The sequence below is a fragment of the Amblyomma mixtum genome, chromosome 7 (assembly GCF_055824585.1).
Source record: "Amblyomma mixtum isolate Tamu chromosome 7, ASM5582458v1, whole genome shotgun sequence".
Lineage (NCBI taxonomy): Eukaryota > Metazoa > Arthropoda > Arachnida > Ixodida > Ixodidae > Amblyomma > Amblyomma mixtum.
The window spans coordinates 41,132,226-41,150,313 of NC_143018.1; the positions used below are offsets into that span (position 1 = coordinate 41,132,226).

Sequence of the window (18,088 nt, forward strand, 5' to 3'; positions counted from 1 at the left end):
TAGTTCCCTCCAAAACGATTTTAATGTCAGAGACCGGGATTCAGAACGAGTAGGAATAACTCGATGATGTCCGTGCTTTTCACTTCAAGTGCAAGGAACCTCTCCTTAGTTAGCATGGAGCGGTTTACCTGCAGCGGGACACAAAGATAGGGAACACTTACGAAGCGAAAGCATGCAAATTTATTTTCGTCCTTGCATTTGGCATGATAGCAGCATTTTCTGTCGGAGCAATACAATTGGCCCGAAGACCATGGTAGGAATAAGCAGGCTGGTGTTTTCAGACTGCTCTGTGAGTAAAAAAAAAAAATTAAATTGCCATTAACCGGCACGAAAAAAGGAGGACGACGAAGAAATGCGAAAACATAGTTTCTGTGTTGCTTCTTCCTAGATGCCATTTTCAGGGTGCCTTTATTGTTAATGTCTGGGCTAGTCGGCGGAAGGCATGAACAATCTCTAATATACCGGGTGTCCCAGCTAAATGTAACCAAACTTTTAAAAAAGGCGAAGTGACCTAGTCTAGTGAAACCAACTCAGGGTTGTTCATAGTCGCGTGGCCTAGTCTTGAGTATCTTTTTCGCTCTTCAGAGTTAATTAATTAGTTAAGTTTAATTAGCTAACTTTTTAATTATTAACTTCAGGAAGAAAGTGTCAATGCAAACGTTTTAGATCACCTAGAAAAACTGCTAGTAGTGCTGTTTCCGTCAAGTTGCGATTTACGTAGCTTCATTTATTGGCCTTAAAAGAAAGTTGTCACGTGGCCAGCTGCTCGCTCACTTCTCTGCCCCAATGTGCACCCAAAGTCTCATCGAGGAGAGGACTTCAGAAAAAAATGGATTTTATTCTTTAAGGCGCGTCTTGGGAGGTTGAAGTGGCACAGTTGTCATGTGGAAGCTTTTTCTTATTGTGCGGGTTATGGTTAAAGGCCGGTAAAAAAACTACTTTACGTAAACATTACTTTGCTGCAAATGTCTCAGTAAGCTGTTTCTCAAAGCGATCTACAACTTTTCCATTGATACTTTGTTCCTCAAGTCCATAATTAGAAAGTTAGTTAATTGAGCTTAACTAATTAGTCAACCTTGAAGAACGAGAAAAATACTGCAGACTAGGTCACGCGATTCTAAACAACCCTCATTTGGTTTCAGATAGCTAGGGCACCCCGTGTTTTTTAAAAGTTTGGTTACATTTAGCTGGGACACCTGGTATATAATAGATATTTGTAGCCTGACGTAGTAATAGCCATATCGCTTTCTATAATTTCGAAAGCACCATTACTCTTGCCGCTCTGGATCGAAAAATTTGGGCTTTTCGACCTATTACTTGCGCTAGAGGCGTTGCTTCGCCTGTATGCTTTCGAAAGGGAATGTATTTTCGCACGATGCGGCCAAATTTTGTTGAGCCTCAGCGCCAAGGGTAATAGCGTTTTCGAAACTGAAATTCGCGTTCTGAAAGTGTTCTCTTGAACACCCGGTATCTTAAACATCAATAATCAGATGAATAAGACGTTGTCATCTTGGTGTCAATTTAGAGATGACAGAACTAGCAGACCGACAGCGAGCTCAACATTGGTGGCAGCAAGCTGCTTCACGTTAACGCTCTTTGCTCAGTCATTTGATGAAATATAACTCATCGTGGGAAGGAACAGCGCGAACAAGACGACAGACGAAGCAAGAGGACACAAAGACGAGCGCTGACTCGAAACTCTGTTCCCTCCCACAATGTATTATTACAAACTCGCCCAGCTATCCATCCTTCTTGAAAGATAACTTGAAGCGCAGTTCTTTGTTGAGGAGGAATCCACTGTCCTTGACCATTTGAATTTCCGTGAAAAATCTGTTGCAGCAACGAAAACAGTGCGGCAACAATAAAAATGGCATTGGTCTCATCGTAAGATTTTTTTTCGGGTCTTGATGCAGCACGCTCACACTAAGGCTACCTGATGGTAGGCGAGCTGAGGGAAGCAGGAAGAACCGTTCCAAAAGGACCCATAACTTGACTGCATCACCGTAATAGTCAGTGTAGAATTTAACCACGAGATACCTGTCCCTCCGATCCCAGATAATATGCTGTCCCCAATTTTTTCGTTCAAAACAGTGACAACTGCTCAATACCTTGTCAGCGTTGCTCAGCTTCACTACATAATGCGGACTGTAGCTCGGTTCTGATAGACATTCAATTTCTTCCAGGGGCTGAATGGTAACCGGTATGCCTATTGTCCCACCTCGCAGCTGCTCCAGAGCATTCAGTGAATGTTTTGTGAACACTTCCAGACGGCGAAGAATGAGCATCTTTTCCGCGCGCCTTGGTATAGGCGCCCTGCCTGATCCGGCTCCAGAGATACCGGCGCTAACCTCTTCCCCTGAGCCACCCACAGAGCGGTCCTGTTGCGCGGTGCTTGCGATTCGTGTCACCTCCCCCTTTATACAATCTGTTGACTGAGTGAGCAAACGCATGGTCTCCATCAAACTTGTGGCATCCCGCCTGCATTGCTCCATGAGTTGGTTCACTTGACTCTGAAGAGCTGGCAGCTGGTCGTGCTGGGGATCTCTCACGAAAGCCTTCAGTTCTTCCACAGCTGCACTGATGTCATGCATAGTGGGTATGCCATTGGGCTCTGTATTGGGTAAAAGAAGGCCGCCGCTGCATCCAGCCACGCAGTGCGCTGTCAGCTCGCTGTGCAGAACTGCTACTCCGCACTGCTGGCACTCGACTGCGTAGAATATACATTCAGCCTCGTAGTGTCTCAAGATGGCTTCCATGGTGCCCACGAACTCGCATCCATGGGGTTGGTTCCAGCAGTGAGCCTTCAAGAAGAAAAAATGGAGATGGGCTCAGTAGTGAATAAGTTTAATGTTTGAGGATGAACTGGAGCGAAATATATCTACTGCAATAACTTGTAATTGCTGAAAGGACGTCTATGATGCTATCACCAAACAGACAAGGCTAATGGCACGTAACATGCACTACAGCTTCGATTCGCAAGGATTAAATCAGGGCATTCACAGTTGGGTCGCCACAGAAGAAATCAATTTCAAATTCTAAGAATTTGAAAATTCAACTTTTGCCCACATCAAGCTCGTTGCAGAGAACGGGTTCCCTAATGCATATGCCACGCGGACTAGGAAGCCCGCCACACTATGCTCATATGGCGCCGTACGTAAGGGCCCGCATGCTATGCCGAAAAAAGCGCTGTTCCAACTCAAAACGCCTATTTTTAAAAATTCTGAAAAGTCTTACGTGAAACACCGTGCATATTTACGGCTGCAAGGTAAAGGGATCCGGTAGACTACTGCAACCTTACAGTGGATGAGCTTAAACCAGCAGAAAATCTATTCACTGACGGCTTTACCAATGCTTCCCCTCAACAATGCAGCGGCAGCGATAGGGCGAAGGGAACTTCACATGTTACGGATGCATTTGTATACAGGGCAAAACGCCTTTCTAGAACAGCCGAACTGCGTTCCGCAGCTCCCAAAGCCACTACCGAAAGGAAGGCGAAAAATGACGAAGAAATTTTACGAGCTTAACTGAGCATGCTTACACCCAGACCATTTTTAACCTAATGTTATCGCTAGATATCGCGTGTTCAGCCCGAAACAGGCCCAGAACGTGTTATAGGCAGGCGTTTTGCCCTTTGTACAAGATAGAAACATAATTCACCTTCAACTCTCTCGCTTTCCTACTGGTGAACGGGTTCCAGCTGCACTCGTCCTCACCGAAGGCCTCCCTGTCCAGCGGACACACGCCGCCGCCATCTTGTGCGCTGGCTCTGTGGCAGGACTCGCAGAGAAAATGCTCGCAGGGGAGAGTTACCGTCTTCTTAGGAATCATGTGGCAAAGACCACATATGCGGATGTTGGGAACGACATCTGCGAACAGCGTCGGTCGCCAGTTGACGCCAGAGACACGGCCGCGCTCTCCATTGAGCGGCCGTGCCAGAGATGTGGTCGCGGAGCCGGTACAGCGCTCCGGGCACAGGATCTAGCATGGCGGTGTTCTCGGCCTCCGCCCCTGCACTGCCGCAGAACAATAGCGGTCGCTTAATGCTGCTCGACCATATCTCCTGCAGGCGAACACCTCCCGTTTGTTGCTAGGGTAACAGGAAGATATCACGGGACTTCGGACTAAAGCTCTTGCGACCATCTCCCCGCACTCCGTTATCATGGAGAGTTCAAATATATCATCGTCCTTCTCGTCGACGCTATCAGCTGTGTGTGCTGCTGGTGGTCGCCGCATTAAGTTGCCAAGCGGGCGGATATATTTTTATCAACAACTTTGTCATTCGAACAAACCCCTTAAGACAACCCCTCACCCTTCATTCTTCTTTCGCCACTTTGGGTGCAATCGCTGTCCGCATATTATCACCCGGAGTTACCTCTTGATCTGCAACAACTGAAAAAAAAAAGTGCAACGGCACCTGCTAAATATAGGAGGCAGCGCCAGTTGGCAAATAATGGCATGCCGCTCCGAGCTGACAGGGCACGGATAATATTCCCCGCTACAAAATATGAAAAGTCTGACTCTCTGAGCTAGTCAGCTGTAGGATAGCGGCATATTGCAAAAGCGGAGCCTCCTATATTTTTTTTAAGTGCTAGCCTCATCGCACACTTTGCAGTGGGAGCCCATTACACGCCGCCATTCAGTTGCTGCGCCGCGCCGCTAGCCATGTAAAGCGCGATGTTTGAACGGATATCTGAGGCTGCTTGCTGCCGCTTGCAGGTGCTTCAGTTCATCCGCGTGTCGTCGTTGGGCGCCACCAACGTAGTTCTCTATACTCTACTCCACAACCGAGGCGCAGGCGCGAAGGTTAGCCCACCTCTACGTAGAGGGCAGGAAAGGAGGATAAGAAAGCACCTTCTTCAGTCGGATGATCCTAATCTGGCTGATTTGCAAAAAAAGAAATAGAATTATAGCTTGAGCTTATCACATGTGCCACGCCGTTCCTATCGCATTCGAGTTATTTCTGCTGTCGATTTGCGAAGGCTTCGAGCGATACCCGCCTGATGCAGGATAGCTCGAGTTTAGAGAAACTCTATCTCCCAGAACTCTGGCAATGCCTAAGATGAATAAACGACTGGTATTAAGACATACAATTTATCCATCGGCACGAGTGCGTTTTCACTGAGTTATCTAAGTAACTCTGGCTTTATCCTCTCTCCACCTTTTCCTCACTAAAATTCCTCTCTCTGGCTTTATCCTCACTTGGGCGTCACCTAATGGAGAGAGACCGCAGTTTAATGGGCGACTTCGTTGTAGTCGCTAAGGTAAGACCGGGTTTGTTCCACCAGGACGAGTTGATCATAAAACTGGTCCAAAGCTAACCAAACTCTTCAAAATAGTTGGGGTGGGTAAGGAAAGTGGGGGGACTGCATGGCGACTGGGCATGTTTAAAGATAATTCTCTAGGTTTGCGTAAGGTCCAGGGAAGTTACGACTGGGGTAGCTCGGAGGCGATTCAGGTAGGACCCGGCAGGGGTGTGTAATATGTTCAGCTGTATTTGGCGGAGTTTGTGGAATGATGGTGCTGGTAGCACTGGGTGGGGGAAAGACCATGTCTGGAGGGTGTCCCTCACGTTGTCATAAGGTGTATATGTTGCGTTTGCACGCAACGTTATCTTCCCTTGCCGGCGGTAAAAGCCACGAGATTGAAGGTGCCCGGTGCGTGATGTCGCGGACGAGTCGATGGACCAGCTCGTTTCCTGCGATTCCAGCATAGCCAGAGTCCCATCGGAGTATGACACCGCGAGGTCGTAAGTATTATAGCGCGGTGTGCAGGTCGCCTTTAAGGGTGACGGTACGTTTCCTATCTAGAGCGCCTTTATGGCCGCCATTGAGTCTGTGTACGGTGTATAACCATGAGGGTTTAGCGCGATGGCTGCGAGGCCTTATATGTTGTGCATCGTAGGCTGTAGACAAAACACGACTCAGGTGATAACAATATCAATTCCTTCTTTCCTTATTTTATTGTTCCTCCGAGTGCGTTACCCATGCTTTCGAGTTATGGAAACAATGTTTACGGAGAATTTTTATTTGCAATTGTATGTATGGTACTTCATAAGTATTTTATACTGCACACGATGTGCACTGAATGCGCTTTAGAAAATAGTTCGTAAATCATTGCATTTTCCTTCGTACCACAAGGGAAAGCTGCAGTTGCGTCATGAGTTGTGGAGTATGCGGTGGCTTCAAGGAAAAATTCCAAGAGGGGCAAGGAGGTCCTTCTTACCACGTGACCTGCCAGACATCACGCGTGATCTGATTGGAGCGGTGGTCCTGCAGGTTAGAGTGTTATAGAACGGAAGGATCCCGGTCGGGGCGGCCGAACTTCGATGGAGGCGAAATTCTAGATTCCCTTTTACTGTGCGATGTCAGTGCACGTTAAAGAACCCCAGGTGGTCGAAATTTCCGGAGCCCTTCGCTACGGCGTCCCTCATAGCCTGAGTCGCTTTGGGACGTAAAACCGCAATGAAAGAAAGAAAAAGAGAGATAGAATGGGGGGGGGGGGCGTAGGCATGGTATCCCCTTACATTGGCACCAACGCAGTAATTTCATCCGCTGAACCAACGAAAGCATTTAGCTGTGCTGGGCGCAGTTCTGGGGCATCCTTTCCAATTATTCTCGCACGGCTAGTGTTTCTTTAATGAAAACTAAACTTGGTCTGACTAATCACGCAGTTCGCAGAAATATTTCACGCCTCAGTCTTTTCCACAGCATTTTCTTTCATAACGAGACACTAAAACAGGAATTTTTTTCTTCTATACCATCATACGTGTCATCATGTGTTGATCATTCGCATAAAGTTTCAATTCCAACGTGTAAAACGAATGTGCTTTTTAATTCTTTCTTACCAAAGACTGGCATAGATTGGAACCACCTTCCACCCCATATCGCCTGCACTGAAGACGCGTCATCTTTCAAGCCACTTATCACCAAGCACATCATCGAACAAGCGTCTGCATCATGATTTTTTGCCTTTTGCCTGTACTTTGTTGCAATGTGTTTTCCTTCTTCTTTCACCCACCCCCTCTATAAAGCCCTGCGGGCCCTGAGGGTATTGTAATAAATAAATAAATAAACTCTAAAACATACAGAAGAAAAGGGGCAATAGCAGCACTTAATCGGCTATTTTATCCTCGACCGGCGTCCCGGTCCCGGGTCTTGGGAAGAGCAGCACGTACCACTTCGCAGCTACACGCCACGCCACCACTGTAGTCCAGGCTCCAGCAACCCCAGCCACCCCAGCAGCTAAGCGAGCTAAACAAACTAGGTTCGCCATTCATCCACGATCCCTCCTTCCTGTCGCTATCTATCAGCTCGCCGGGTATACGCTATCTGCGTACACGGTCGTCCGCTTCCATATCGAACGCGGCTCCGAGCCGCCGGAGTAGTGACCGTGGGTGCCTCGACGACGGGTGCCTGGGGGCCCGCCTGCGGCTTTCACCACGCCTGAGCAATAGTACCCCAGATGCCCTTCAGAGCCGCTCCACGGCGCGCCAGCGGCACGGAGCCGCGTGTAATCCGGAAGTTGACGACCAGGTGACATCCGCTTATGCCGGCGCGACGCACTCCGCCTGCCGTCCGGAAGAACTGCGAGCTAGAATTCGTAACGGAACAAAAAGACCGCGGCGTGGGTGACGTATTCTTTGGTTTCGCGCTGGTTCCTCGCAATGCACATAGTCCAGAGTTCGACGGAATATCGTCTCGCGAGGAGCGAACATAGTGGAAATCACGAACATACACACGCCAACCAATTGTTGAAAAGGAAACGCGACGTTTTGGGGCCCGTACGGGTCCCTTGATCACATTTTTTGGCGAGTGTATGTTTGTTATTTCCACTATTCTCGCCATGCAGTTCAGTTCTGCCAACGGAGGCGTCAAGGTGCGTACATGAGGTTAGTGGCGCTACGAAACTTGACGAGGCGTAGCTACAACTGTCACGGGCAGCGCCGTCAAACAGCCAGATACACAACAAAAAGCTGTTGAAAAGGGCTGAAGTCAAACCCGAGGTAGTGGCTCAGTGATCTTCACGTTCGGCTGGTCCGGCCAAAGTGGCGGGATCGAATTCAACCTCTGGCGGCCGCACTTTAATTGAGGCGGAATACGAAACAGGGCCGTTAAGACAGTTGGCTTTGATATTTCTATCCACGCTAAAAAAAACCTAGTAGAAATTAATCCGGAACCCTCCCCCACGTTTTATATTAAACCCCATGCCAAGCTTTACGACGTTACAGCTCATATGCAACCAGAGACGAAAAATATCAAAATGTTTATATCGGGCGTAGCATTCACAGCCTACATTATACCGTACGCGGTGCTGCAAAATCTCCCTACTCGGCAGTAGGTAATTTTTTTTAAAAAAGTCGCCAAAAGTGTCGCGACAGGTGCCTTATTCTTATCATTATTGGGAATAACTTGGGCAGATGTTACGCCTGCCAATAACGTTCCCTACGAACCTTTCTAAACGGTGGTGGTTCCCCCCAGTCCTGATATCATCTGCGTTCAATGCGTTACATACATTGAGAGTCCCTCAGTAGAATACGAATTCGTCTCAAACCGCGGGCCATGGCATGGACGGGGTACGCATAACAGCAAGAAAATACAGCTTTCTTGTAAGGGCCGCACATCGTCAAAATCTGAACCAGTGCGCAAAGTTAAAAATTAAATACAAACGATTGTCACCCGGTAGTTTCCATCTCGGTCGGTGCGAGCGGTGATGTGTACCTTACGTCACGGTTGACCGTTCAGCCTGGACTGCCACAATACTGGTGACGTTGACGTCGCCGGCAAGCACTGGTAGTTCTTTTGAACAACCACTGGGTACTATGACGTCATAATACTTGGGGCAAGCGCATGTTGACGTCATTCGACCTGGGTGGAATAGCTGAGCGGCTATGTGGAAAAAATATAAAATCATATTAAATTATGTTCCGCTTAACGCCTGCGACTGAAACTTCCGAGGAGGTATCTGTTTATTCCCATGAAACAACTCATATAGTTTGTTGGTGTTCGAAAATTCATCTGTCTACAGCTTTAAACGCAAGAACACTTCGGGCTATTACGTATGCTGATGCCTATAATTTATGTTCTGTGGTTTTCATGCCTTGTGCAAATGCAGCAGCTGCAAAATATCTGCCATGCTGGAAAAATTTTTGTCGGTGACACTTCGACATCAAGCACCGAGGCCAAGACTCGAAATTTAATGCACTTACCAACTCCATGCAATTATTATTCTGAGCGGAAAATGACTTCTTTCGCGCTTGCTGAGTATGTTGACGGTTTTTCATAAGGAAAAGATGCGTTTATCCGGAATAAAATTTGATTAAATTTTTTTTCCGCTAGTCTATTAAAACTCGTTACGCCGTTACCGAAAAGGACGGATTGCCGCTGATTTGTAAAGAATGACGGTAAGTGTAGCCTCCAGGATCTACGTTCAAAAATCGTTGGTGATGCCTGTATTTTACTTGCAACATGGGTCAGTGATGATGACAGGTGTATTTAGTGTTTTTGGTATTTTCTAACTTACAAGAGCTCCTTTTACGGGGAGAGCGGTCTGATGAGACTATATATAAGATCACACCATATATATACGTCTTCGGGAGAGCAGGAAACCAGACATGTTCAAGTGTAAAATTTATTTAAGCATTGTATAAAGCGAGGTGGCCTATCTCAGCTCAAGAGCAGCATGCGGCTCCAGGCGGGTTCAAGTGCGCTTCGCGACTCTCTGGCATCTGCCTTTCCCATTTTCTGCCGCTAAAGACAGCTTTCTTTAGTTTCTAGAAGAGGGGGGCACGCAGGCAGCTGTCGCCAGTTTGCGCTATCTTGCGGAGAAATCGAAAAATCATGCGTGTTGCCAGAAATTAAAAAAAAAAATACCCCCCCCCCCCTCCTCTTTATGTTGTGGCTCTTCACTTAAAAGATTTTTGTTAATGACCGTTTCCATATGCCTATCTGTCCACGCCTTGTATATAGGGTTATAGCAGTATATTTTTCAGGTTCAGTTCAATAAGCATGAAGGTTGTGGAATGTACAAGCCGTCTCACTCTTTCAGGTTGTCGTTTTCTGAAAGGAAACAAAACGTGCAGCACCCAGGCAGAGGTAAATAATGATAATAGAGGCGGATGGTGGAACGTAAAGTCAGCCTGTAAATGAAAACTGAACGAACGCAAACTCAATCTTGGGGATCACCGTGGTGGCTCAGTGGTTATGGCACTCAGCTGCTGACCCGAAAACGAAGATTCGATCCCGACCGCGGTGGTCGAATTTCGATGAAGGCGAAATTGTAGTGGCCCGTGTACTGTGTGATGTCAGTGCACGTTAAAGAACCCCACGTGGTCGAAATTTCCGGAGCCCTTCACTACGGCGTCTCTCATAGCCTGAGTCACTTTGGGACGTTAAACCCCAAAAAACCAAACCAAAAACCAATGTTGCTGACGAATAGGTACCCAACGACCCGACGCTTTAGTTCACTGTTCGCTCATGGACAACAGAAAGTGCAACTGTCCGTCTTGCAGGAATCCTCCGTCCTTGATAGGCTGAAGTTCCGTCCAGAAATCGAAGCGGCAATAAAGTGGGTCCGGAGCAAGTGTAAGAGGGAATACCTTCATCTCATGTCTCTTCACATAGTCTTTATGCAGCAATGTCACTTTGCATGGGCCATTTGGCAAACGAGTAGCCGAGAGGAGACAGAAGCACTCCGAACACAAGTACAACCTGATGTCATTGTTGTACTTTTCGGTGGCGAAGGTCACCTTGAAATACCTGTCCCTTCCATCCCATAAAATCATCTGTGCTCTTTTCTTCCACCCAATTTCATTTACACACCTCAAAAACTCGTTAGCGTTGCATAGCTTCAATTAATAACATGTGCTAGATAGCGAGTCTGATGACAGCTTTTCAGCGTCGCTCAGCTGCTCAACCGTGGTAAGTGGGCAGGCTCTGGTCTCACTGATGAGTGTCGAACGCGTGCCTGGTTGAACGCTTTTTCTTAGCTGCTCCAGAGCATTTAGTGAATTTTTTGTGAACGTTTCCAGGCGGCGAAGAATCAGCATCTTCTCTGTGCGCCATGGTATGGATGCTCCGTTGGAACCGGCTCCAGAAACATCACCTCCGGCTTCATCTGCTGAACCTCCTCGACGATGGCGGTCTTCCGCAGGTGTAAAAGACAAAGTGCTTGCGATTCGTGCCACCTCCATCTTTATATTCTCTGTTGAGTTAGTAAGCAAACTCATGGTTTCCATCAAACGTGTGGCGTCCTGCCTACAGTGCTCCATGAGTTGGTTCACTTGAGTCGGAAGAGTTGACAGCTGGTCGTGGTGCGGATCTCTCACGTAAGCCTTCAGTTCTTCCACAGCTGCTCTGATATCACCCATAGTGACTGAGACATCGTGGTCTTTAGAGGGCAAGTGAGTGCTTGCTTTGCACCCAGTAACGTAGTGCTTCGCCAGCTCATTGTGCAGAACCGGTACTCCACACTGCAGGCACTCTACTGTGGGAAATGTGCATTCAGCCTCGTAGTGTCTCAAGATGGCGTCCATGGTGCCCACGAATTCGCATCCATGGGGTTGGTTCCAGCAGTGAGCCTTCAAGAAGAAAAAATAGAGATGGGCTCAGTGGTAATTGAAGCGATTCCAAGTCGAGCCAGGAAATTGTATGAAAGGGCGTTTCTCACATTCGGCCTAGAGCGCTGAGGTGATCTGACATGACAATCTGACGTGATTGTCGATGCACGGTACAAGAGCAGAAGTTAGTTTGAGGTTTATCTCTCATTCAAGATTTATCTACGGTCGGGTAACTCAAATCAAAATCAAATCAGTTTATTTTTACACCTTACTGTACAGATGGAGGCGTTGTAGAAAAAAAAACTTGATGAGTCTACAAGCCTAAAGTTCAACAGCGAGGCAGTACGAACGGTTGTACAGTTTTAAATCAACGAGGGATACACCAAAGAATACAGAAATAACACAAGAAAAAGCAATATGTATACAAGTAAACTTAAGCTATGTTAAATGTATACCTAGTGTGCAGTTCCCGTCGCAAACATGCAAACAAATCGAAATTGGTGGCATGATGCATGTTAAGAAGAGACGAAAGCGTGTAGTGAATGCATTCTCTTCCACGATTCAGACGAGGTGTCGACACAATCCATTCCTCTCCATGTCTTGTTCGATAGCTTAATGCGTTTTTCTTTAATTCGTCTATTTGCATGAGGTTGGTTCGTAGGTATGACGTAGGTTTGTTATTATGACGTTGGTTCGAAGTCTGCGCTATGATGTACCTACGATGACTTATACGCATGCCGGAGATATCTTTTTTTTTGAATAAATAAATGCGTTCAAGGTTTGTTAATGTAGCAGCACGCCGTAATAACTGCCAATAATTGAAATGTGAGCTGAGCAGTGAGTTGCAACCCAGCAGCTTAGTTTGTGTAGAAAGGATATTTTTTTAAATTCCCTATTGTTCCAGTGATTTTAGGTAACTCTATTTTAGGTAACACTTTTAGGCAACTCTATTTAGGTTATCGCTGTACCGAGAGCCAATCAGGACGTTTACAATGTCCACTGGACAGCTAAAATCAATTTGGACTGTAAAAGAACAATAAAGCAGCACGCACTAAATTCATGCATTTGGTGAACATCTCTTTTGAAAACGGGCCCATCGCACTATACATCGCACGCACAGCTGGGCTCGTATCGTGTCGCTACGCGTCAAAGACCTTTCGGGCTCGTTTCAGTTCCATACATAAAGCCATTCTGCAACACTTGAGAATTGTTTGGTCCTCAGAAGGAAAACTGGTACACGATTACGATATTCGGCAATGCAAGGTTCGAGCGCAGCTCTTCATATGGTGTGTTAAGCTGCGAGTCACACACCGGGAACCTCCCTTGGCGCCACCTTGCGGGTGACGTTTCACTTTGCTACTCGGGATGGAGGTTACGCCGACAACGCCGACGCAGAAATCCGGAACAGCCGAAGCGGCAGCGCGAAGAAGCGTTTGTTACAACAGTATTTTAAACACGAAGAAACCAGCACTAACCTTCAATGCTACTGCTTTCCTGGAGGGATACGGATTCCAAATACACTCGTCCGCGGCGAAGGCTTCCCTGTCCAGGGGACAAACACCGCCGCCATCTTGGGCGCTGGCGTCTAAACAGGATTCGCAGAGAGAGTGCGAGCAGGGAAGGAGCACCGTTCTATTAGGAATCATGTGGCAGAGGCCACAGACGCGAGTGACGTGGATGGCTTCGGCGAACCGCGTTGGGCGCCAATTGACGCCGGCGACGTGATCGCGCAAGCGGTACAACGTACTTGTTCTCGGATCCGGCATGGCGATCTTCTCGGTTTCCGCTACTGCACTGAGGCAGAATGATAAGTTATTTTATCACCGGGTCGAATGCGTCGCCTTTAGACGCCAACCACTTCGCCGTCGGTTACTACAGCAACGTCAAGATACCGCGCTATTGTTTCCCAGCGTTCTAACGATCTGTCCACCGCCCCGCTTATCGCGCCCGTTTCAACGATTATTGTCTTTCTTCCTATCAACCGCGTTACCTTTGAGCGCTATAGGTGTTGAAGAGGCGTTCGTTTATTTAACGGCAACGCTTTGTCACTCCAGTATAGCTTTAATGCGTATGCACTTCTGAACATGGTCAAACACAAACAAGAAACATGTGGTTTGCATGACCTTGAGGCTGACCTTGGCCAAGCTTCAATACTAAAAGATATTGCCATGAGTGGGTTTCGAACCCCCAGCGGCGCGAACAGATAAGCGTTGCTGGCTGCTGCACGGGAGCGCTTATGCCATCGCCGTAGCCAATGTCCCCTCCTCTTAAACTGCAAGACAGGTTCACGTTGCGCATCTCACGTCGATGTCTCCATCTTCCATCTGTGAGCGAAAGCTTTCGCACGTCTACGTTAAAACCCTGCAACTTTTTCAAGCCAACCACTCGTATCCATCTTCCTTCCATTTCTTCCATGGTTGTTGCATTTGCCTTACTGTTATCAGCAGGGATTCCTCTCCCTGCATAAACTGAAAAGTAGTGTTCCGAAGCGTAGGAAGTAGAAAGGCGAGGCAGTTGAAAGACATTTACCATACAGCTCTTTGCTGACAGTGCCGTGAGGCTCTTACTCTCGGTAAAATATCAAAGCTTGCCTACGAATTCAAGATGAGGCCGGCCATTCAGTAAGAGTAACTCGTTTGACCATATCACCCGTGGCACGTGGCCCTTATCGCAGCCCTCATATCTACTTTCTTTTTACTAAGGCTTTTGGAAGCGCATCAGCGTGAATGTATTCGAACGACAAAGCGGAACAAGGGAAAACGCATAATATCGCAGTGGTGACCTTGTGGTTTGAGAATGCGCACCGTACGCCGGAGATAAAGGGTTCAATTTCCACTACTGCCGGGTACCGACCGGTGATAAAACGGGAACAAGCTTGCCTCTGCCTGCTGCTCGGCTTCTTTAGTGTGAAATGCTTGAGAAATGGGTCTTTGACCACATTTTTAGTAGACGAAAACAACCTGTGCCTTGGTGCTCTTTGGCCAGAGATCCCTTTACACCATAAAAATTCACCATAAGAAAACGCGTTCGCCTCCAAATTAAGCGTCATTTAAGGCACTACGAAGGGTCCCTGAAACTGCCTACAACCAGGGTAAAGAAGCCAAATGCACGATTGATATTCAATTACCGATCATCCTCCCGAAAGAAGTTTCGACCTAGTAACCTGCTTGAGCTTTTCGTGCACGTACTTCATCTCACTAAAATCTTACCTTCCTTTTACCATGGCTTTCCGCCCTTATAGAAATGGTCTATAGACAGTCTATAGACTTCTTATAGAATCTACTGCCTTCGTGTAGATATTATTTTTGTCTATTCATAGTCTATAGACTGCCTATAAACAAAAGTCTACTAAAAGCGTATGGCCATAAATCTATAGATTGTCTGTAGACTGCCAACAACATTTGTATTGCCTACAGATTGTTCTCTAGGATTTGTTCATAGAGAGTCTATAGACACGATAAAAGTGTATGGACAGTCTATGCACTGTGTAAAAAATTTTTGTAAGGGCGGAGATCGTGGTATCCCAATGGCTTGCGCTCGTCAGAGGTCTGCGGGAAAATAACGCAGTAGCCCACGAATTAACTGCTCCTCAGCCTTGACGTGCAATCGCCAAGACTCTCAAAATGCCCTTGTTATGGCTTAAACTTTAGGTAGTTGGTAACACAACTGCATGCGTATTTGATGTAGAGTTACAATGGACTACAAACCAATGTGAACAGTCGGTGTGCTCCTTTAGTCTTGTCTCTGACCAGCGTAACTGTAGCGATAATAAATACGAAATAAATAAAACCCCAGACGACAGCAGGCATCCTTTAAGCGCCAAAGATGTGCGATTCAAGCTTCACATTCAGTGACATAAGAAATATTTCGTTAAAGTTACTATTCAACAATTAATGGTAGTCTGATGCATTCACTTTAGGAGGCCGCATTTTGTAAGGTGCTGAACTAGTATGAGTAGGTGTTGGTAGCAAAAAGAATTTATCAGCCATTAAATAACTAGAGAGATGATTGGGGTAGAGCCCTTTTTCCCTTACAATACTTGGTGCATTCGCAAGCAACGCCGCCCGCGTCCGTTGAACCAAGGCCTTTTGGGCCTTGAGGTCTAAACAGCCGAGCAGGGTCGCCTCCCAGTACTCTCTGGTGGGTTTGGGGGAGATGGGTTTGATTCGCACGCCCAAACCATGTGGAAGGTTTCAGCCACCTCCCCAAAGAACTGACACGCGCCATCAAAGGATGTGTTGAAATGGCTTAGCACCGCCGGGCACAGTACAGTGTTGGTGAGAATTCTGACGAGGAGGCGCTCTTCTTCTCTTGCTCATAAGTGTTCCGATTCCTCGCAACAATGAATGCTTGCGAGAACGTTCATCCAATGTTTACCGTGCAGCTGTTATCAAAAGCGAATTCTCATTAGTCCTAACGTCTTTTAAGCCCCTGCTTAAACCTTCTTAGAATCCCATATATTCTATCGAATCACACACAAACACACCAAATGCACATTCGTGTCACATCACATGTGTGTAATGTGACAGTTTGAAACTATAAAAGGAGTGTCGTTTTTTCACATAAAGTTAGTCGCGAGTCTGTGCTTGTTGTGTTATCTTCTTGTCCATGTCTTTTCGTGCGCAGTACCCCCCTTGTATTTACTATGATTGACCGACTAGCCCAACAACGTACGCTCTTACACTAAATGCACTACCGCCGACGTCCTCTTAAAGGTATTCACTTGTGACGCACATATCAAATACCGCATTGTCGTGTTCAATGGCATTAATATGCGCTCAAAGTATTAATTACGTTTATGCGGATGCCCTTTTTTCCGAGGGAACCAAGAACGTGTGTCCGACGCAAATCTAAGGTGCGTGGAGCTTTGACGTAATGATCTCCATACTGCCACGGGTCGAGAGACCACGCACGTTTGAGGTGCTATCCACAGCCTCCGTTTTCAAACTACACGCTGCTTCATGCTGTTATGTCTGTGCTTCCAGTGTTAAAACTCAAAGGTGCACTAATAAATTATTCTGAGATCGCCTTTTTACTGCGGGAACTCGATTTACACGCTCGGAGCAATTCTTAGAAACTTCGAATTATTGTCCCTTGCTGCCAATTTTTCTAATAAATCGGGTCGAACGTCCCGACTCCAGCCATTTTCTTTGTTAACCTGACCTCCGAGAGTAGGAGCACTCAGCCAACGCTAGGAGTGCCTTTCAGCCAATCGCGTGGTGTGTTGCCACGCTGCCATCGGCGGATTGATACGCAATGACCTGCGAAAGCAAAGAGTCCACGCGTATTTTTATTTCCTTGGGCCTAGTTTGCGGTTATGTTGTCTACTAAAAATATTTAGTCACAACCCCCCCCCCCCCCCTCCCCAAGAGAAAAAAGTAAAAGCGAAAGCGAAGCCGCCACGTGACTGGATAAAGGCACTCCGCGCGTTGGTTGACTTCGCCTGCTCTCGGAGGCCAGCTAAAAATAAAGAAGAGGGTGCCAGGACGTTTAACTGAATTTAATAGGAAGATCAGCCAGAGGAAAATAATTCGAAGTTTCCAAGAATGCTCGGAGCGTGTAGGTAGAGTTCCCGCTGTATAAAGACAAGCTCAGAATCCTCTTTAGGGCACCTTTAGGGAACAACTGCAGGTAGTATCTAAGAATGTAAAGGCACGGATACATGTGTTTCTTCTCATGTTTGTGTTGACCCTACGATCGAGTGACAAGGAATCATCGCTCATCGTTTAGCGACTGCAAACCACTCATCCCTCAGGCCGGATAGGCGCGCAGTATGAACAGACTCACACATAAGCGCTCAGACTAATTCCTCTAAACATTTGACCAACTCAGACAAATCGGTATCGTTTCGTTCATCTGGACTGAGGCCCTTGCCATGGCGCAAATAGCCGATTGAGCATCGCCACGTTGGCACTGCGAGTTCATCGCCAAAAAGAATAGCCTTCTCAGTGCAAATCTGGTGAACACAATTTTCTGTGTCGTAGTAAAGCGATCATTGCCAGAGGATTTCTGAACATCTCACTGTCATTATCTTTGCGATGTGGAGAACACATGGTTCCTTCTTAAAGAGGGACCTGTTTCGGGAACTTCAGACCAGCGATCGAATTTAGGTCTGTTAATGTGAGGGCGGAAGCAGGTAGATGAGAGATCTGCTACGGTATACTATGCGGGATTCAATGCCCTCAACGGCCCAAAGCAGCACTTGGGCCACGAGAGAAGCGGTAGTGGAGAAGTCCCGATTAATTTAGACCACCTGGCGTTCTTGAAGTGAGCTGACATCGCACAGCAAACGGGCGCCTTTCGCACATCGCCTACACCTAAATTCGGCCGCTACGCCTGGGATTCAATCCACTTCATGGGCTCAACAGCAGAGCGCCATAACCACAGCGCCGCCACAGAAGCTTAAAGGAGGGCAATGCTGTGCGCAGTCGCCCTCAGCTTTGCAAGAAATAACAGGGTGAGGTAGAGCACAATGAAAACTGAGCGAAGAGGGCGAGATTGTGGAGCTTTACCCGATATGGCGTTCAATTATAG

The 18,088-nt window shown here is 47.1% G+C and overlaps 2 protein-coding genes across 2 annotated transcripts; both read right to left on the reverse strand.

Annotated features, from left to right (window-relative positions):
- Nucleotides 1-590: 590 nt before the first annotated feature.
- On the reverse strand, nt 591-6,158 carry LOC149335788 (uncharacterized). Its single transcript, XM_089554006.1, has 3 exons — nt 6,132-6,158; nt 3,658-3,978; nt 591-2,801 (listed from the first exon to the last, which is right to left on the reverse strand). The coding sequence occupies exons 1-3, from the start codon at nt 6,156-6,158 to the stop codon at nt 1,740-1,742; spliced, it is 1,410 nt and encodes a 469-aa protein (XP_089410132.1). The 3' UTR covers nt 591-1,739.
- A 3,691-nt stretch (nt 6,159-9,849) lies between these two features.
- Nucleotides 9,850-13,327, reverse strand: LOC149335789 (uncharacterized). Its single transcript, XM_089552363.1, has 2 exons — nt 13,030-13,327; nt 9,850-11,575 (listed from the first exon to the last, which is right to left on the reverse strand). Exons 1-2 carry the CDS (start codon nt 13,318-13,320, stop codon nt 10,850-10,852), a joined length of 1,017 nt encoding a protein of 338 aa, XP_089408489.1. The 5' UTR covers nt 13,321-13,327; the 3' UTR covers nt 9,850-10,849.
- Between the last annotated feature and the right edge of the window lie 4,761 nt (nt 13,328-18,088).

Coding starts and splice junctions, on each gene's coding strand:
- LOC149335788 (XM_089554006.1), bottom strand. CDS start 6,158: ATGACGCAACTGCAGCTTTCCCTTGTG. Junction 3,979..6,131: donor AACTGCAGCTTTCCCTTGTG/GTACGAAGGAAA, acceptor CCGCCATGCTAG/ATCCTGTGCCCGGAGCGCTG. Junction 2,802..3,657: donor GGAAAGCGAGAGAGTTGAAG/GTGAATTATGTT, acceptor TTCTTCTTGAAG/GCTCACTGCTGGAACCAACC.
- LOC149335789 (XM_089552363.1), bottom strand. CDS start 13,320: ATGCCGGATCCGAGAACAAGTACGTTGTACCGCTTGCGCGATCACGTC. Junction 11,576..13,029: donor GGAAAGCAGTAGCATTGAAG/GTTAGTGCTGGT, acceptor TTCTTCTTGAAG/GCTCACTGCTGGAACCAACC.